We start from the raw sequence: 19,400 nt of genomic DNA, 5'->3' as shown, positions 1-19,400 counted from the left end.
GATACAGAAGTTGGTACCAGAAGTGGGGTGATGGAGGCTGGGTGGCAAAATCAATGTCTCAGTACCTTTCCTAACATGGAACTTAAGGAAACGAAGCGCCCCCGTCCCTCCGTCCCACCCAGGGAGCGCCACGCGGGTCCCTGGATAAACTCTTTGTGTGTTCCTCTTCCCCGGGGCTAAGTCTTGGGGTGAGGGGTTGAGGGGGAGGTGAGGGGAGGACCTGGGGGTTACCTCTTCTAGACAACGGGCCTCTTCTTGTTGGTTCTCTTTCACAAACTCTTCCAGAGGATACTTCAGCCGTGGGAATGGTGCAATGGGCCAGTCGAAGGAAGGGATGTCGATCTTGTGAATAGCTTTGGAGTGCGTGGTCGCTAAGCAACCTAAGCCCAGCACAACAGAAGAGCAGAGGTTGGCTCAGGGAAGGAGGATGGTCCGTCTCTGAGGAGGAGATGGGGCAGCCCAGGGAGGCCCGGTGCCTGCAGAACCCCAGTTCTGGGAACATCCTTAAGCTGAAGTGGCACCCATGTGTCTTAATCTGTGTGTGTGTGTGTGTGTGTGTGTGTTTGCTTTCTGATCTATCACAGACTAACACAGACTTTGAAGGAAGAGAGACAAGGATTCACATCCTAGCTCTGCCACTGCATGGCCTTGGAATGTTCCTTCCCTTGCCGAGCCTCAGTTTCCACATCTGCAAAGTGGCAACAGCCATCCCCAGTCTTCAGGGAATGGTATGCAATCAATGAGACAATACGTGGAAGCCACCAGTGCCAGATCAGAGGCAGCCGTCACTATTGTTGTTGCTGTTATTATTACTCTACCTGCCACCTTGGGATCTCACGGCCCTCCTTACCCATGGTCCTCCCATGGAAGGCACCCATGAAGGAGAGGATGCTGTAGTCGGGGCACCCGGGGGCCTGGAACCAAGAAACAGCCGTCAGTCAGGGTTGTGAGCTGGGGTCCTACATGGTGGTCCCCACGAACCTCGAGGAGTACGAAAGTCTCAGGAGAACCGGGATCCCCTCTCAGGCAGAAGTTACAAACTGGACGCCAGAGGTCTATATCCAGCCCACACGTGGTTTTTTTCTGTTTGTTTTTTATCAAGAGATTTCATGAAATAGATATCTGAACCTCTGTCTTCTCACAAGTTCTGCACCATGTGGGCCCGTTTTTCTCGGTCAAGCCTGAAGGTGGGCGAGCACACTGGCCCTGGGCCCTCACCACCCACCTTTCTCCTTTCCATCACTGGCGGGCATCCACAGGTCCCCCTGTCCCCCCGACTGCTCCCACAGCCCACAGATGGGCCAGGTGCCGGTGGTGGTACCTGCCTCCTGTGACCTGAGGTTGAGCTGGGCCCCTCATAGGACATGCCCAGGCTTTGGACGAGGTCTGCTGGGCCAGAGCAGGAGGGTGGGACCCCCAGCTTTCCCTCTCCCCACGGGGCTGCCCCTGAGCTCAGGAGGGACTCGTGAACCCCAGTCTTCTCCCAGCCCCAAGCGAATGGCACAGCAGCACTGCCTTCTGACCCTCCAGCTGGCAAGGGAATCAGACCTGCCTCTAGTGACTCAGGAGTCGCTGCGGACGTGGCAGAGGCCACCTTGGGGGCCCCTGAGTCTCTGGGAGGTTGTACAGGATTTTCTCAGGCTGGCTGATCTCCACTGGGTCCCTGAGACCCCCGGGAAAAGCTCCAAGACCTCTTCTCACAAATCCCAGAATGCCCTCTTGTCATTTTCCTTTGTTAGTCTCCAAATGTGACATATAGGGCGTACCTTGTTTTATTGCACTTCACTGATGTTGCGGTTTTTTACAAATTGAAGGTTTGTGGCAACCCTGCATGGAACAAGTCTATGGGAGACATTTTCCAACGGCATTTGCTCACTTCGTGTCTCTGTGTCACATTTTGGTAATTCTCACGATATTTGCAACTTTTGGGTTATTATTCTGCTTGTCATGGTGACCTGCGATTGGTGATCTGTGATGTTACTACTACAACTCCCTGAAGGCTCAGATGACGGTTAGCATTTTTCAGCAATGAAGTATTTTTGAATTAACGTGTGTACATTTTTTGAAGACATAAGGCTATTGCACATTTAATGGACTACAGTATAGTATAAATGTAACTTTTCTATGCACTGAGAAACTAAAAAAAATCATGTGACTTGCTTTATTGCGATATTTGCTTTATCGGGGTGATCTGGAACCGAACCCCCAGTATCTCTGAGGTGTGCCCCTATGCTGATTTACATGGTTGAGGGCACAGTGTCTGTACAATTTCCATCCCACTGTTTTAACTAAATTATAGCACACATGTCTCCAGGCCAAGAGAAACCCTTTGTGATTATTCTGGCTGCAGAACTTTGTGTTTGGACACAGTGGGTAACTGAGTTCAGTGCCTCTTGATCTGCAAACACCACCCCCCCCCTTTTTTTAAGTGGTATACACTTCTGCCTCAATCATAGTGGGATTTAGGGGAAGGACTGGCCTGCTCTGATTGAAGCTGGCTGGGGAGCTTGGAGCCTTACTTGGTCTTCCCCATGCACCCCCGACTGTTGTGCCCCAACACTGGCCCCCTTGGTGCCTCCCTGAACTGCTGGGGTTCCACTTGGAACCCCTACACTTAATCCATCTTTCCCCATTACTGGATATACAGGCGGTTGCCAATCTAAACACCAATGGGTGAACACCCTTGCACATACATTTGTGTTGACATTTTGGATTATTCTAGAGAATACATGAAATGCCATTTTAGATGGGTCAAATACAGGCATCTGTCCTGGGAAACTGATGAGTGCTAGTCGGAAGAGTTCGACTCGGCCGGCCTTGAAACCAAGGGAATGGACTAGGGGGTTGGAATGCTTGGGGATCCCTTGTTGTGGACTGAATGTTTAAGTCCCCCTCAAATTCATATATTGAAGCCCTAACCCCCAGTGTAATGGTATCTGAACATGGGGTCTTTGGGTGGTACTTAGGGTTGGACGAGGTCATGCGGTTGGGGCCCTGTGATGGGATTAGTGCCCTTATAGGAATGGACACCAGAGAGCCTGCTCCCTCTCCCTGAGATAGATGAAGGACACAGTGAGAAGGTGGCCATCCCCAAGCCAGGAAGAGAGCCCACCCTGGGAAACTGGATTGGCCAGCACCTTGACCTTGGACTTCCAGCCTCCAGAACTGTGAGAAAATACATCATACACATCTGTTGCTTAAGCCACCCTGTCTAGGGTTTTTGTTATGGCAACCCGCGCTAACTAAGATACCCTCCTACTTGAGGAGGACAGGGCCCCACGCAAGAGGCGGAGGGGATGCTGGGCTCACCTGGTTGATCATGCACGTCTCCAGCTCCTCTTTGGAGAAACCTGATTGGCCCCTTTCCTTGCTCTGATAAAACAGAACAGAACAAACTCAGAGACGCTCTGGGGCAGGAAGGGCTCCCACTTTCCACCCAAACCAACATCTAGTCAATGAGGGGATGCTTTCTCAAGAGCTGATCATATACGTTGACGTTACACGTAGGGACTGAAGCATGAGACCATTCATTGTCCTTGTGATGAAATAAATAGATGGATGAATAAGTCGCTTTACTATTCTATTGGCAACAATGAAGATCTGTGAGATGGTATGTTATTTCAGGTAACACAGTACAATGACACTGGGGAGGTTTTACACTACACACTGCCAGGATGTTTGGAAAACCCGGTCCAGGCAGTGGCCCTCCCTGGATTTCGACCATGGCCACTGATGTCCAATACTCCGGCCAGCTGGGATGAACAGTCGGACAAGGGCTGAGTGTGTGGCTGGGGGCTGGGGAGCCTGTGTGTGTATGTGTGTGTGTGTGTGTGTGTGTGTGTGTGTGTGTGTGTGCATGTGCGCATGCATACAAGCCCCAAACCTCACCCGGTACCACATGAAGATGGTCTTGAAGGCGTTTTCATTGGAGCAGGAGCCGCAGGCCATCGTGATGAGCTGGGACATCCCTTTAGGAGCCACCTGTGGGGAGGGAAACAGCTGTGGGCTCCCCACTCCCCCAGCTGGAGCGGGGCCTCTGCAGGGGCTGCACATTGGGCCCTGGAGGCTGTGGGAGGCTGGGAGGGACACAGGGATGCAGTCCCGGAAGCAGTCTGACTGGGAGGGTGGACGAGAGGCCCCAAAAGGCCCCAGGCTGGAGGCCAGAGAGGAAAAAAGGCGAAGAAAGGCCCAGACGTCCCTCCTGACGCAACCTCTGCCCGGAGACACCCACATTTTATAGGTGGAATTCTGGGTTCTGAAGGACTCTAATCCTTGTAGCAACTGAAACCCAAAGGAGGACTGAAGGGCACAGGCAAAGGCCCTGTCGTGGGATCAATACTAACTTCCCCGGGTTCCCTTTTTTCCGCACACAAGGGATCCCAGCTTTTCTTGCAAAGGAAAATTAAAAAGACTCTTCATGAAAGAAACAGCATGAAGAGCAAGACGGAAGTAGAAACATCACATCCTTAATCATTATGGATCTCAGTCCTTTCCTTCCCTGCTGCTCCAGCCTCCTGGAGGTCAGAGCTGCGGGCCAGCGCGGTGAAGGGCAGAGGTGGGTCCTCACGGGGGCAAGCTGTCCCCACAGACTCACTGAGAGCAGGGACTCCCGGAGCTTCTCCACAAAGTTCTCAGGAGGAAGGATTCCGAGGGCAGGTCTGTTGATGAATGTGCTCTGCAAAACAGCCAGGAGACCAGCAGTGACTTCTCCACCTGACCCAGCTCCAGCCCACCAGCGATGCTTTTCAGATCGGATGTGTTCCACGCTGTGGGGAATGATATACTTCCCTGCGTTTTTAGAGAAATCCACTAGGATTGCTCTGGGTTTAAAACAAAGTGTCAATTTCTTGGTTGGGATATTGCACTATATTGCACTAGGTAAGACGCTACCATTGAGGGGGAAACTAGATGGAAAATGCACGGGACCTCTTTGTACTATTTTTTGCACCTCCCTCTGAATCTGTAATCTTAAAAAAAAAAACCCATCAGAATGATTGAAAAACAAAAAATGGAAAATAACAATTACTGGTGATAATTCTCATTCATGGCTGGTGGGGATGTAACATGGTGCGGCCACTTTGGAAAACAGGTTGGCAGTTTCCTATAAAGTTAAACAGACTCACACCCTATGACCCAGCAGTTCACTCTGAGGTATCTACCTAAGAGAAAGATGACAGCATATGTCAGACAAAGATGTGAATGGATATGAAGGTTTGTTGTGGCTTTTATCTTCAGTTGCCAAAAAATGGAAACAGCCCAAATGTCCTTCCACTGGGGAAACGATAAATAGACCGTGGTATATGCACACCATGGAACACTGCTCAGCAATGAAATGGAACAATCTACCCACACACTTAACAACACGGGAGAATCTCAAAGTCACGATGCCGAGTGAAAGAAGCTGGAGTCAAAGGGTCACCCACTGCGGGGCTCCACTCCTACGACATTCTGGAAAAGGCAGAACTATTGGGACAGAAAGCAGCTCATGGCTGTCAGGGGCTGGGGTGCGATCGACTGCCCACGGGCTCAGGGGAATGTTTGGGGAGATGAACGGTTTGCGTCTGGACTTTTTTGGATTGTGGTTAAAAAACAAGTAACATAAAATTTACCATCTTAGTCATTTCTAAGCATATAGTTCTCGGTAATGTTAAGAATATTCATATTGTTATGCAACCAGCATCACCATCCGTCTCCAGAACTCTTTCATCTTACAAAACTGGAGCTCTGCCCCCGCTAAACACTGACTCCCCAATCTCCCCTCCCCCCAGCCCCTGGCCACCAGCATTCTACTTCCTGTCTCTGATTTTGAGGACGCTAACCGCCTCAAATAAGTGGAATCAAACATTATGTGTCCTTTTGCAACGGGCTTATTTCACTTAGCATAACGTCCTCTAGGTTCATCCATGTTACAGCATACGGCAGATTTTCTTTCCTTTTTTTTTTTCTCCTTTCCTTTTTAAGGCTGAATAATACTCCACTGTATGGATATGCCACATTTCCTGTATCTGTTCATCTGCTGATGGACACTTAGGTTGCTTCCACCTTTGGGCTACTGTGAACAGTATGAACACGGGTGTGCAAATGTCCGGGTTTTGACAGTGGCTGTACAATTATGCATTTTAAAAATTTTTTAGATTTTTATTTATTTATTTTTTGGCTGCACCGCGTGGCTTGTGGGATCTTAGTTCCTCGAGCAGGGATCAAACCTGTGCCCCCTGCAGTGGAAGCGTGGAGTCCTAACCACTGGATCACCAGGGAATTCCCAGATTATGCATTTGTTGAAACCCACAGAACTGTACCTGCAAAGGATGGATTTGACCGCATGTGAATTACACTTTAATTTAAAAAAAAAAAAAAAAGGGGGGGAAAAAAAAAGAGGCTTCAGTAGCTCTGCAATTTCTAAATAGAATGAGCCTTAGGAGAGCAATCTGATGAGGGAGCTGGTTAATACATGAATGAGCTGCATATGAGAAAAGCAGGGTTAGAAAAATTCCTCCCTCCCCCGCCCCCCCGCACCGTTTTGATAGATGTGCGTCCAGAGAAGGATCTCCCTCTGTAAGGAAATCAACAGTGCAAACCGGATGCTAAACAGACACTCGCTTCTGATACCCAGGAAAGGAGGGAGTGTTATTTACAACAAAAAAGAGAACCACTCTAAATGCCAACATTAGGTTAAGTAAACGAAGGCACATTAACGGAAGGTGATGTTGTATCCGGAAAAATGTCGTGTAAAAAGAAGGTTACAATTTTACATTAGGGTTCACTGAGTGTTGTACCTTCCATGGGTTTTGATAAATGTACAATGATGACACGTGTCCACCATTATGGCAAAGACACAAATGGAAATGCAAATGGGGATAAGAATAGAGTGGTCCAGTCCCTCCAGGTCTAGCCAGTGCCCCCTGGAAGGATTGGGAAGAGTCCGGAGGGGTCTGCTCAATGGATAAGCAATGAGGTCATCAGGAAGTGGATCTGGGTAATAGAAAGGGATTGTACTAAATGCAATGCAGCATACTGGATTGGATTCTGGGGACCAAAATAACGGACACTAGTGGAAAAACTGGGGAAATCTTAATAAAGTCTGTAGTAGGTAATGCACCAACGTTAATTTCTTAGTTTTGACAAGGGTACCATAGAGAGGTGAGGTGTTAACATTGGGGGAAACTGGGTAAAAGGTGGATGGGAACTATCTTTACAACTTGTAAATCTGAAATTAGTCAAAAATAAAAACATTGAGTCTGGAATTCCCTGGCGGTCCAGTGGTTAGGACACGGCGCTTTCACTGCCAAGGGCGCAAGTTCAATCCCTGGTCAGGGAACTAAGATCCAGCAAGCCGAGAGGCACAGCCAAAGAAATAAATAAATAATAAAAATAAAAACATCGAATTAAAAAGTATGGAAGGTTTGATTGAGCCTGGGATTTGGGAACTTCTCAGGCACCCCTCTCTTTTGGACTCATTCGTGTAATAAACTCAGTGCAAATCCAAATGGTGGCATCACCCCATCGGAGGAAACCCAAGGATAGGGCGGCCCCAGCACTCATCCTCCTGGTGGCATTGGGATTTGGCGTGGCCCACTAGAGTTCGTGGCAGGCTCATACCTCTGTTGCTTCTTCTTCTTTGTGACCAGCCGGGTGGGTCTAGGATAAGCGGTGGAGGGAGTTAACCGTTTTCATTGTAGAGCTGGGGAAACGGAGGCCCAGAGAGGTCAAGCAACCTGCCCCAAGTCACACAGACAGGAAGGGGCAGAACCACGACTCAAACCCAGGTTTGCTGACTTCAGATCCCACCCTCTGCCAGACGCCGCAAGCAGTCTCCACCCGAAAATGTCAGTGCTGGACATGAGTTTACGTGGCACAGTCCGGAGACCTTGGGTGGCCTGTGGGGGCTGCCGAGGGGCCTTTTGTTTTGGCTTCGAGGTATTAATGGGGCTCCAAAGAAATCAAGCATAGCGCGAGATCAGGGTGGAGGCGAACTGCCATCACCGGCAGAGGGGGAAGCGGCTCACAGAGGGGATGGCCGGGCTGGCAGCGTGACTGCCTGTCTGGGCCCAGGGAAGATGTGGAGGTGGTATTCTTGTTTGGCAAAGCGTGACATTCATGAAGAACAGAAGATACCTGGGACTTTGGGTAGCAGAATCAATTGAGGACAGGTTTCTAGAATCCTCGCCATCAGACCTGCTGTAGCGGGAAGAGAATGAGCTTTGGTTTAAGTGGCTGTGCAACCTGGGGCAAGTCACTTAACCTCTCTGGTCTTTAGAGTCCTCATTTGCAAAAATGAGGATCCCTTCCTGGGTGCTCAGAAGGAGCCAGTGGGAAAACACAACATACAGATGAGGCAGGAGCTCAGTCTTGAAGGACAGAATCACGCAGGTGGAAAGGCCTGGAGGTCACACTGATGTCTTAGCTGACCAGGCCAGCCGCCCTCCAGCCAGCCTAGCCAAGGTGCCACGGATGTTAGTTGGCACTCATCACACATTGCAATGACTGGGCATGTGCAATGCCCAATAATTATTGTATAACCTGTGGGCAATGTAATGAGATGGCCTGGGTGACATAAGAAGTTCTAACTGGAACCCAGATATTGGATCCAGGTGAAACGGCACATGAATAATGGATGATGTGTTTGGGGTACAAAAGGGTTGATAAGCCCTTCTCAGAACTTCAATGACTCGGCAGGAGCCTGCCCAGGACAGGTAAAATACCTTGACCACCACCTGAGAGCATTTCCTGCTAAGAGTTTGGAAGACCCAAGACATCAATCAACGGTCGTCTGGTCTGATGCCCCAGATATACTCTGCTGAGCTTGTGGCGGTCAGCTGTCACTTCTCTAAGGCTGTGCCGGTCACCATGCCCTCTACAGGACGTCAGCACAGACTGTGATCTAGACCATGATCCAGACTACGGTCTAGATGGTGATCTAGACGGATCTAATCTGTGACCCAGACTGTGGTCTAGACTGTTCTGGACTGTAATCTAGACTATGATCTCGCCATCAAATCCAGCACCAAGGACAGTGCCCAGCACATAGTAGGCACTCCATCCATCAGTAAGCAAACAGATGTCAAGAAATGAGGCTGAAGAAGCAGAAGCCAGATCACAAAGGGCTTTACACTTGAAATGGAGGAGCTGGGATGCATCCTGAAGGCAGTAGGTACCGGGAGAGGGTTCCAGGCACAGTGCAGTTTGGAGGGTGGTTTGGAGGAGGTGAGAATGGACGTGGAGGTGGGAGGGAGTGATGAAGAGGGGCTGTTGAGGAAACTCCAAGTGGAAGCTGGGGGCAGAGCCAGGACAGGCCCCGGAATGGGTGGGGGAAGGGAGGATGGGGGGTGGCATCCGGGTCCAGGTTCCGGGCAGGGATGGGTGGGGGCAGGGCATCCCCCGAAATCAGAATCCCTGGGCCTGGAAGTCACGTGCTGCTGGGCAACTGTGCCTCCGGAGGCAGCTGACACTGCCAATGTGTCTGGTGTGTTTGTTGACACAGTTCTTTAGCACCAACTGCCGAGGCATCTGGGATCTGCAGAACGTTTCGAAACAAAGTGGGGCTCTGAATGTAAACACACGCGTGGAGCCACCAACGGGCCTCGCCAGACACCCTCCGGAGGACGTGGCTTCTGCTGGAGCAGCCCCTAGACTTGTCGACTAATTGGAGGCGAGAACCACCTCCAGGCCCCTCCCAGGCAGGCACATCCACAGGTAAAGAGGACCCGAGTTCTTTCCTATTATCTTCTGCTGTTCAGATTCAAGGGAAAACGTTTAAGGCTGGGGAGTCGGTTCCTGACATGGTCGGGCTCTCAGTCCCCCTGCTTTTCTTTGATTTCCTTTTAGGAATCACACTCTTTGTCATGTGTGGACACGTATGTCACACCTGAGAATAATGAAAGCCCCAGTGGCACGCAGCGCCCGGGAGGACGGGGAGTGGCCGGAGCTCCCACACTGCGGGAGGGAGAATTCCCAAGCCCAGCTTGGAAAACTGTCTGGCGGGATCTGCTGAGGCCAACTGTGTGCACTCACTCTGGCCAGAGATGGACTGGCCTTGTATCACGGGACGCGTGAATGTGTCATCAAAAGACACACTGGAAGGTTCACGGTAGGAAGCGCCCCAGATGCTCATCAGCAGTAGGTAGGATGTTCATTGCAGTGTGTTCACACAGTGGAATGATGAAAGCCAGGGGGATGGATCCTCTGCGGCTACCAAGGCTGCATCTTCAGATGGATTTTGAGTGAAATAAGCCAGACGTGGTAAAGAGCACACCCGGAACGATTCTACTTATGTGCTGTTAGAAGTAAGGGGAGTGGTCGGCCTAATTTGGTCTGGGGGAATAGGAACTGGGTCAGGGCATGTTGAATTCAGTGGGGGTGAAAAGCATCTTACCCTTGTGATATAGAAAGTACAGACATCTCTATGGCACTTATTATCTACGTATGTACCACATCGTATACGTATATACCACGTACCATAGGTGTGTTGTAGGCACAATTATGAAGATGCCCCAACCCTCATTCCATCCCCGGGACTGCGAATATATTGGTTTGGCCAAAAAGTTCGTTCGGGCTTTTCCGGAAAAAATCTCAACAAACTTTTTGGTCAACCCAGTATTACATGGCAGAGGGAACTTCGCAGATGTAATTAAGCTTCTTATTCAGTTCAGAAAGGAGACTGTTCTGGATTTTCTGGATGAGCTTAGTGCAACCACACAAGCCCTTTGCTAAGGGCAGAGGCAGAGAGAGGGATTGGACCAGCCGTTGCTGGCTTGACGATGGAAGGACCACGTGAAACAAACTCTGCCAACGACCTGCCCGAGCCCCAAAGCGGATCCTCCCCCAGAGCTTGCAGCTAAGAGCTGACCTCAGCTTCGTGAGCCCCAAAGCAGAGCACTCAGCTGAGCCGGCCAGAGACTCCGGACCCACAAGATCTGTGAAACCATAAATGGGTGTTGTTTTAAACCCCTAGGCTGGCGGTAGTTTGTGATGGCAGCAACAAGAAACTAATACAGGATGGTATTAAAATTTCATGGTGGGGAGAACAATTAGGAAAGTAATGTCTAAAAAGGCTCCTTAAGGGAGTGAAAATTGAAAAAAGAAAGTTGAGAAACACTGGGTTACAAGGGAAAATTCATTCAGCAGTACACTCAGCATGTATGCATGTCTCCGTGTGTGTGTTACAGCCAGTGTCATCAATCATCAACGGCGCCCACAACAGAGGAGAATCCGGCTCCAAATGTTAACAGTGCCGAGGATAAGAAACTGTGTGTCACGTGCCCCCTGCCTGCCACTCCAGTCGTACTTGGATCCTTCCTGGCCCTCTCTGCTCAGGCTGCGCTGTCCTCTTTTGTTCCTGAAGCTCTCTGCACCTCTCCCTCCCACCCTCCTCTCCCTACAGGGACCACTCTTCCCTGACCCCTGGCCCCTCCATCCCCAAAAAGCCCAGCTCCCGTGGGTTTTATTCCCAGCACCTCCTCTGGCTGTGTGACCTTGGACAAATACTTAACCTCTCTGTGCCTCAGTTCCCTCCTCTGTAAAACAGGGATAACAACAGTAGCTGCCTCATAGACTTGGCAATATTGAATCTGTGAAGTGCCAGCCACAGTGTTTACACATATTATGCTTGTAACTATTGTTCATTATTATCATTGTCACTGTTTTATGCCCACATAGCACTGACTGCCTCGGTCTGTAGCACTTAGTATGTTTGCAATTCTCTACTTATGTGTGTGGCTAACTGGCTGCGTCCATGGGAGCAGGGCGTTGTGCTTTTGCTCACCCAAGGCATTCCAAGGCTAATTCCATTAGCGCATAGTATGTGCTCAATAAATACTTAAGGGATGACTGAATGGATGGACTATTTCCAAAGGCTGCCCCAGTGATCCTCTGAATCTCTGTGAACACTGCATAACCCGGGGACTCACCACATTTTGAGGCTGTTGGATGAGTTTCATGAGAGCAGGATGGTTGTAACCTGGGGAGAGGAAGATATGGTCAGAGACCAGCATCGGATCTGGGGGTCCCATGCCCCTACCCCCATTGCCTGCCCCCTCCCTTCCCTTCCAACCCTGCAACTCTCTTTACACACAAAGGCCCATTCCTGGGGCCCAGCCCAGATTCCCCTGACTCAGAATCACTCAGGGTGAGGCCCTCAAATCTTCCACTAGTTCTCTGGGTGACTCTGATGTTCAGGTGGGAGACACACTGGACTAGACAGACAGTGAATGAAGGTTACAGCTAACTCGGGACCAGGGTTGGGAGGCTTCCCCAGGCCTGCGTGACGAATTGCAAACGTGGTCCTTGCCTTCCCCGCCGGTGTCCACCGCTTGCATTCGGTCAGGGACTGGGGGAGGGAAGGAGGCTGCCTGCACACGTTTGCTCATGTCCGGCCTGGGCCTGCCACCCCGCGACAAGGCCGAGGATGCCCTTTGATTCCGCAAAATTGCTCTTCTACGAATTTATCCTACACGTGAATAAAAACCCATGTAGGGACTTCCCTGGGAGTCCAGTGGTTAAGACTCTGTGCTTCCGCTGCAGAGGATATGGGTTTGATCCCTGGCCAAGGAACTCAGATCCCACATGCCGCAGGTGGCGTGGCAAAAAAAGACAAAAACCAAAAAACCTGTGTACACCTGTCTTCATGGTGACTCGCCAACATCTGCAGGCTTGAAAGCAACCTAACGTCCATCAACAGCAGGTCAGTTGTTGCCAGGATTAGCAATAATGAACACAAAGTCTCTTGCACATAGTAGATGCCTGATAAAATGGGAGATTTTTATCATAGAGGAGGGAAGAGTAAGACAGGCCCACACAGCACTGGAGCCAGATGTCCTGGGCTCTGCAGAGCCTTTACTGCCATTTACTGAGCATCTACTGTGTGCAGGGGGCTTTCTGTTCTTTATTGCTAATCCTGGCAACAACTTCCGCAGGAAGGCCAAGTTTGTAGGAGGCACAGAAGTCAGGAGACCAGATGTAAGACCCTCAAAGGCAGACGCCAAGTGTTCAGCCCGATAGATATTGGTTGAATGATGGAACAATGTGAAGATACAGTGACACAGGCTAGAACTCAAAACTGTTACAGATGAGAAAAGACTCATCAGTGACTCTTGGAGCAGGAAGCAGACTTTGGAGAAAAACCCCCAGTCTTCAAGTATCACATTTTTTTTTTTTTTATCATGCATACCTTGCACCTATTTTCTTTAAACCGATTAACTTTTTAATTTAAAGAGATTTACTTTGGGATCTCCCTCGTGGCCTAATGGTTAGGATTCCAGGGTTTTGCTTCCATGGCTCGGTTGGATCCCTGGTCGGGGAACTGAGATCCCCGCAAGCTTTGCAGAGAAGCCAAAAAAAAAAAAAAAAGATTTACTTTTGAATGGACACTTTCTATCACTAGGGTGAGAAAGCTGCCCAAGGCTCTGAACCTGGGGCCTGATCTCCTCCATAACAAGAGATTAACAAGTGTAGATTCAGGCGTTAAAGACCCAGCATCACCCAGGGGAGACTCTCTCCTGATGGAATCAAAGAGTGAACAGATTTGAAAAGCCTTGTGGTTTCACTCTGCTGGATGCAGGGAACGTGGATTGGGGCAGTGATGTGGGGACCAAGGGAGAGAACAATCAACATTCTTCCTCTGCCTCTCCACTCCACCCCTCCCTGCCCCACTCCCAGCTGCGCTGGGACCAAGGCTGGGGAGTGCTCAGTACTCAAGGAAGGAACACTCTGTGGGGCTTTTCCACCTGACCTTTGGCTAGAGGTCTTCCAGCTCTGACTCTTTATCACGCTGCCTGGATGTTTATGACTTTTCTGCCTCTGTAGATAAGGCAGTTTCAGGGAATCAAACTAAGCCACAGATGCAGCATTTCCTATTGGCTTCAGAAGGAGAGATGAAAGCACAGCCGGCCCTCTGATCAGGAAATCCTACGCCTGGGCTCTTGATGCCATGGGCCCCCACACTGCAGGGCAGGGGCGGCTGTCTGGGAGGCTGCTATTACAGAAGTCAGCTTGAGAGGCAGAGTCATTGGTTCAAATCCTGGGCTCCCTGGACAGCTGGGGGAACCTGCAACCCCTTGAAACCTGGCTCCCTATCAATAAACTGGAAGTGATAGTAAAAGACCCGATGGTATAGGACGGTCTAAAGGATTACATGAGATAACATGGAAGGCACTATTCCAGACAGACAGTAATTTCTCAATAATTATTAGTTTAAAAAAATCATCTCAATGACTACAGATGTGGGAAAAAAGGTGGCCAGAGAGAGAAATTTTTAGAACTTCTGGTCTTTTAACAGCTACTGCCAGCCTGACCCTCCCACCCCCCATAGAGATGCTGGCTCGCTGGGCATTGAAGCAGAAGGAGCCCCGGGTGGTGGTGGGGGGTGGTGTGAAGGATGCCGAGCTTAGCCGGGAAGAGACTGGCCCACAGTCCCAGGAAAACTCGAGATCTTATCCCGTTCACGCCAACAGGATATGGAGAGAGGGTTTTGTAAATCTTAGGCTCCAAATCGCCTTCAGAGGCCAAGGCATCTCTGAATGATGAACTTCCCCCAAACAATGAGTCAGCTGCCAACTGTTGAATCTCATCTTTTTTTTTTTTTTTTTAATTTGGCCTCACTGTGCAGCTTGCAGGATCTTAGTTCCCCAAGCAGAATTGAACCTGGGCCTCCACAGTGAAAGCGCTGAGTCCTAACAACTGGACCGCCAGGGAATTCCCCAAATCTCATTTTTTTAAAAACTGTTTATTGGAGTATAGCTTTTTTTTTTTTTTTGGTATGATTCTGTTTATTTTTATTTTTAATTTTCTGGCCGCACTGCGCGGCATATGGGATGTTAGTTCCCCAACCAGGGATCGAACCCGCGCCCCTGCAGTGGAAGCGCGGAATCTTAACCATTGGACCGCCAGGGAAGTCCCCTGTGGGAGTAGAGTTGATTTACAATGTTGTGTTAGTTTCAGGTGTCCAGCAAAGTGAATCAGCTATACATACACATATATCCATTCCCTTTTTTTTTAGATTCTTTTCCCATAGAATCTCATCTTAACGGGAAATAAATAGGTTCGAGGGACTGGGCAGGGGGAAAGCAGAAGAAGCATGGAGACCTAAAGGGGGGTCTCAGGGGAAAGACCTCAGGCGGCTGAGTGCAGGGGCCTGGAGGGGGGTGGGGAGCTGCTGATGGGGAGTCCAGGGTGTTCTGGCATCGTCCACTAAGGGACAGGCTTCATCTGACGCTCAGCCTACAAACCAGTGGATGCCGCGGGTAATCCATCGACCCAAGAAACATCGGCCATCCAAGCTACAAACAGCAGCCACCTGCATGTGCCAATCAGCCCCGTCTGCCCCGTCTACCCCGTCTGCCATGCCCTCCTGAGGCAGCACAGCCTTGCTCTGGATGGCCAGGAGGTGAGCCTGGTGAGGCAGAGGCCACTGGTGCCCCTCCAGGTCACCTTTCCTGGGCAAGCCACCCCTCTCCCAGCTGCTGTGTGTGTTTGTGTGTTGGCGGGGAGGCAGTGCTGCTAATGGCTCCAGCGGCCTCCTTCTCTGGAAAATTGCCCCTGGTGAATGGAAGCCGCTTCGCCCGAGAGATGACACAAGTCTTTCCTTCTGGCAGCTGATGGCAAGGATCGCCCGAGAGATGACACAAGTCCTTCCCTCTGGCAGCTGATGGGCAAGGACCGACTGGCCCAGGGGTACCAAAAGGCCAGCCTCTTTGCCTTGGCCTGGGACGGACTCTGGGGTGCAATGCATGCTTCAGATCCCCCCGTGGAATCAGGCTGTGGCTGGTCTCTGGCTGAGACCTCATCCTTCTTAATTTCCCCCTGCCCTCTGCTCTCTCCCTCCCTGCCCTTTCTCCCAAGAGCTCTCCCTCAGTTAACCGCTTGCACCAAATCCCTGCCGCAGGATCTTCTTCCAGGAATCCTAAGACTGCTGACATTGGACATGGGTTCACATTCTACCTATGCTTCCTCTCCAAGCTTTGCTCATCTACCTACAAAATGGGCATATTTACCCAGATCCATACTTGTAGGGTTTTGGGGAGGAGTAAATGAGAAAAGACATGTAAAGTTCCTAGTAATATACGCTCTACGAATGACTTGTTCCTTTTCTCTGCCCTTGAGGGAAGTGTCTGGCTGCGCACAAGGATGTACATCTTGGAAGGAGCGGCTGAAGTCTGGAGAGCCACAACTAACACAGAGACAGAGGCTACATTCAGGGACTGATTTTCCAGCTCTTACCTATGGGGACAGAGGAGATCTGGGAATAAAGATCCAACATCCGGTTGCCATCCACGTCCACCAGGTAATTGCCTCGGCTCTCTTCGTAATTGCAGAAAAAGTGCACAGCTTCTGCATTCTTGGGGAAAGGAGAGACTGGATCAGGCTCACTGCAGTTCCTTAGATCCTCAGTCTTTCAGGATTAAGCTTGAATTGATGAAGTAAGCCATGTCCTGCCCATTTATGGACACATGGACGGTATCTGTGGGTGCTGGCAGTGTTGGATTTTTTGCCCTGCTGGTAATTACATGGGTGATTTGCCTTATAATTGTTTATTAGGCTATGGATTTGTATTTTATGATTTTTTTCTGTATGTGTTTTATATACCACAACAAAAAAGACTGAGATATAAATCTGAAGAAGATTCTGAAAAGCTAAAATGTATATAGTAAGTCTTAGGGCCTAAGAAAACTAAAAAATATATAGTGATTATGAAAGAAATGAAAATGGTACACTAGAAGATATTCACTTTATGTACAAAAAATTAGTAGAAAATGAAGAGAGGAACAAAAAAGACATGAGACAGAGAGAGAACAAAAAATAAAATGGAAGCTGTAAATACAACTACACCAATAATAACATTAACTGTGCATGGATTAAACAATTCAGTAAAAAAAAAAATCAGAAACCTTCAGACTGGATAAAAAGATTCAGTTATATGCTGTCTACATGAGACATACTTTAGATTCAAGAATACAAATTAGGCTGAAAGTAAAAATATGGGAAAAGATATATGATTCTCACAGCAATCATAAGAAAGATGCAATGGTGTCTACTAATATCAGACAAAATTGACTGTAAAACAAACAAAATGTTCCTAGAGGTAAAGAGAGGCATTTTATGATGACAAAAGGGTCCATCCACTAAGACGACTATAAACATATAAGCAGCACCTGATAACACAGCCTCAAAATACATGAAGCAAAACCCAACGGAATTGAAGGGAAAAATAATTCTATAAAACTAGTTGGAGACTTCAGTACCTGGTTTTCAACAATGGATTGAACAAATAGGCAGAAGATTAACATGAATACACTCTAGATTAATAGATCTCATAAACATGCATGGAACACCCCACCCAACAACAGTAGGGTACACGTCCCTCTCGAGTGCATGTGGAACATTTTCCAGAATAGATGATATGCTAGGCCATAAAAAAGGCTCAATAAATTTCAAAGGATTGAAATCACTCAAAATAAGCTTCCAACCCCAATAGAATGAGATGAGATTAGAAATCGATAACAGAAAGAAGTTTGGGGGGCTTCCCCGGTGGCGCAGTGGTTGAGAATCCGCCTGCCAATGCAGGAGACACGGGTTCGAGCCCTGGTCTGGGAAGATCCCACATGCCGCAGAGAAACTAAGCCTGTGCGCCACAACTACTGAGCCTGCGCTCTAGAGCCCGCGAGCCACAACTACTGAGCCCGCATGCCACAACTACTGAAGCCCGCGCGCCTAGAGCCCATGCTCTGCAACAAGAGAAGCCACTGCAATGAGAAGCCTGCGTACCGCAAAGATGCATAGCCCCCGCTCGCTGCAACTAAAGCCCGTGCACAGCAACGAAGACCCAGTGCATCCATAAATAAATAAGTACATAAAATTTTTAAAAAAAAGAAAGAAAGAAGTTTGGGAAGTTCACCAAAATGTGGAAATTACACAACACATAAATAACCAATGAGTCAGAGAAGAAATCACAAGGGAAATTAGAAAAAAATGTTTAGATCAAAAGTCAGCTGCATGTTTTTAAAAAAAGAGCCAGCACAGATTAAGTGTTTGTGTCATTTGGCTAAATTGTAACAAAGAAGCAATGGAAGGATTGTTATTTCATTCCTGCTCACCTGAATTACATTCAGCTGTTTCATTAACTCCTGCAGGAGAGAAGAGAAAAGCATTATAGCACGGACACATGCTTGCCAGAGCAGCTTAAAATCTTTCATGTTTTCCCAATATTATAAATATTTTTAAATTGCTTAATAGAATTAGTTGGCAGGAAACAATTCCTGCCAGTTAAATTACCAGTACAACAGACAGGCTGGAGGTTTAGACACTTCAAAGATAACAGTCAAATAAACTATTTAACAAAAATTTAAGCTGAAGATGTTTACCTAATGTCCAGAAAAGCATGGGCTCTCTTTTTATTTAGGGGTAAAAAAGGCTTTAACACCCCATTAGGAAAACAAAATTAACTGAAAATAGAAATTTGCCCATCAAAGAACCATTTATAATTATAATCTGAACACCCCACTTGTACAATTACACATAGAAACTGGGAATTACAAACTAGTGGCTTTACTATTACAAGGATTTCTTCTTTAAAAACAAGTCAACATAAAGTAAACTTTAGCAATTAGTGTCATAAAACTATGTATTTCCACGTAAAAATACAAAATAATATTCATGACAAGAATATGAAATTTATTCCAAGTATTTTACTATTATTAAATTAAAATCCACCCCTCCCCAATAGAAATATGCCTGAAAAAAGTCTTCTTTTGTCAGCAAAAGACTACGCAAAATAACTACAATCATTTATATCGGTACAAAGATTTCTGGATTTATTAAATAGTTTCAATGACAAAAGAGACAGCTTTTGACTTTAAAAAAAAAGACACTGTGGATAAAATCTGCAAAATATGCAAAGAAAATAAATTTGTATTAAAAAGGTTTACACTATTATTTTTTAGGTGCAAACATTAGAAACAGTATTGCACATTACAACACAGAATCAAAGTTAACCAGCCTTCCAAAGTGTGTTGTATGCAGGTTTGTAGCTTCTTTGAGGAGAAGCTGCAACATCCCTCACTCATCTGTGTCTCTTCCATCTCACAGGCTAACATCAATTCCAGGGATTCAGAGCTACCCAATGTCTCTCATACACCATGTGCTGTCACCGTGAGGGCTTCTCTGTACACCATTCCCCTTGCCTAGAACAGAATGCACTCCTTCATCCAATTCCTCCTTGTGGCCCTTTAAGATCAAGCTCAGGGGGGCATGTGCTATACATGCCCTGTGCCATATCACATCGTCATGTTCCTTCACTGTTGTTGGAATGCTCTGCCCCAGCCCCTGACTCTGGACTCAAAGCAAGCCATGTAACTTGCTTTGGCCAACAGAATGAAGTGGAAATGATGGTGGGCCAGTGTGGAGCCTAG

General features: G+C 48.2%; 1 protein-coding gene across 1 annotated transcript in view; it reads right to left on the bottom strand.

Moving 5' to 3' along the window:
* Positions 1-19,400, bottom strand: part of ABAT (4-aminobutyrate aminotransferase) — an 89,599-nt gene that overhangs the window by 12,697 nt on the left and 57,502 nt on the right. The window contains exons 4-11 of the mRNA XM_059898177.1: positions 18,087-18,116; positions 16,213-16,330; positions 11,907-11,956; positions 4,595-4,675; positions 3,889-3,981; positions 3,310-3,372; positions 851-914; positions 232-380 (exon numbers count right to left, since the gene is read on the bottom strand). Of these exons, the coding sequence (XP_059754160.1) occupies positions 232-380; positions 851-914; positions 3,310-3,372; positions 3,889-3,981; positions 4,595-4,675; positions 11,907-11,956; positions 16,213-16,330; positions 18,087-18,116 (648 nt within the window). The remainder of the gene's footprint in view (positions 1-231; positions 381-850; positions 915-3,309; positions 3,373-3,888; positions 3,982-4,594; positions 4,676-11,906; positions 11,957-16,212; positions 16,331-18,086; positions 18,117-19,400) is intronic.

The sequence above is a fragment of the Balaenoptera ricei genome, chromosome 15, assembly GCF_028023285.1.
Source record: "Balaenoptera ricei isolate mBalRic1 chromosome 15, mBalRic1.hap2, whole genome shotgun sequence".
NCBI lineage: Eukaryota > Metazoa > Chordata > Mammalia > Artiodactyla > Balaenopteridae > Balaenoptera > Balaenoptera ricei.
This window is presented reverse-complemented; position numbering and strand designations above follow the sequence as displayed.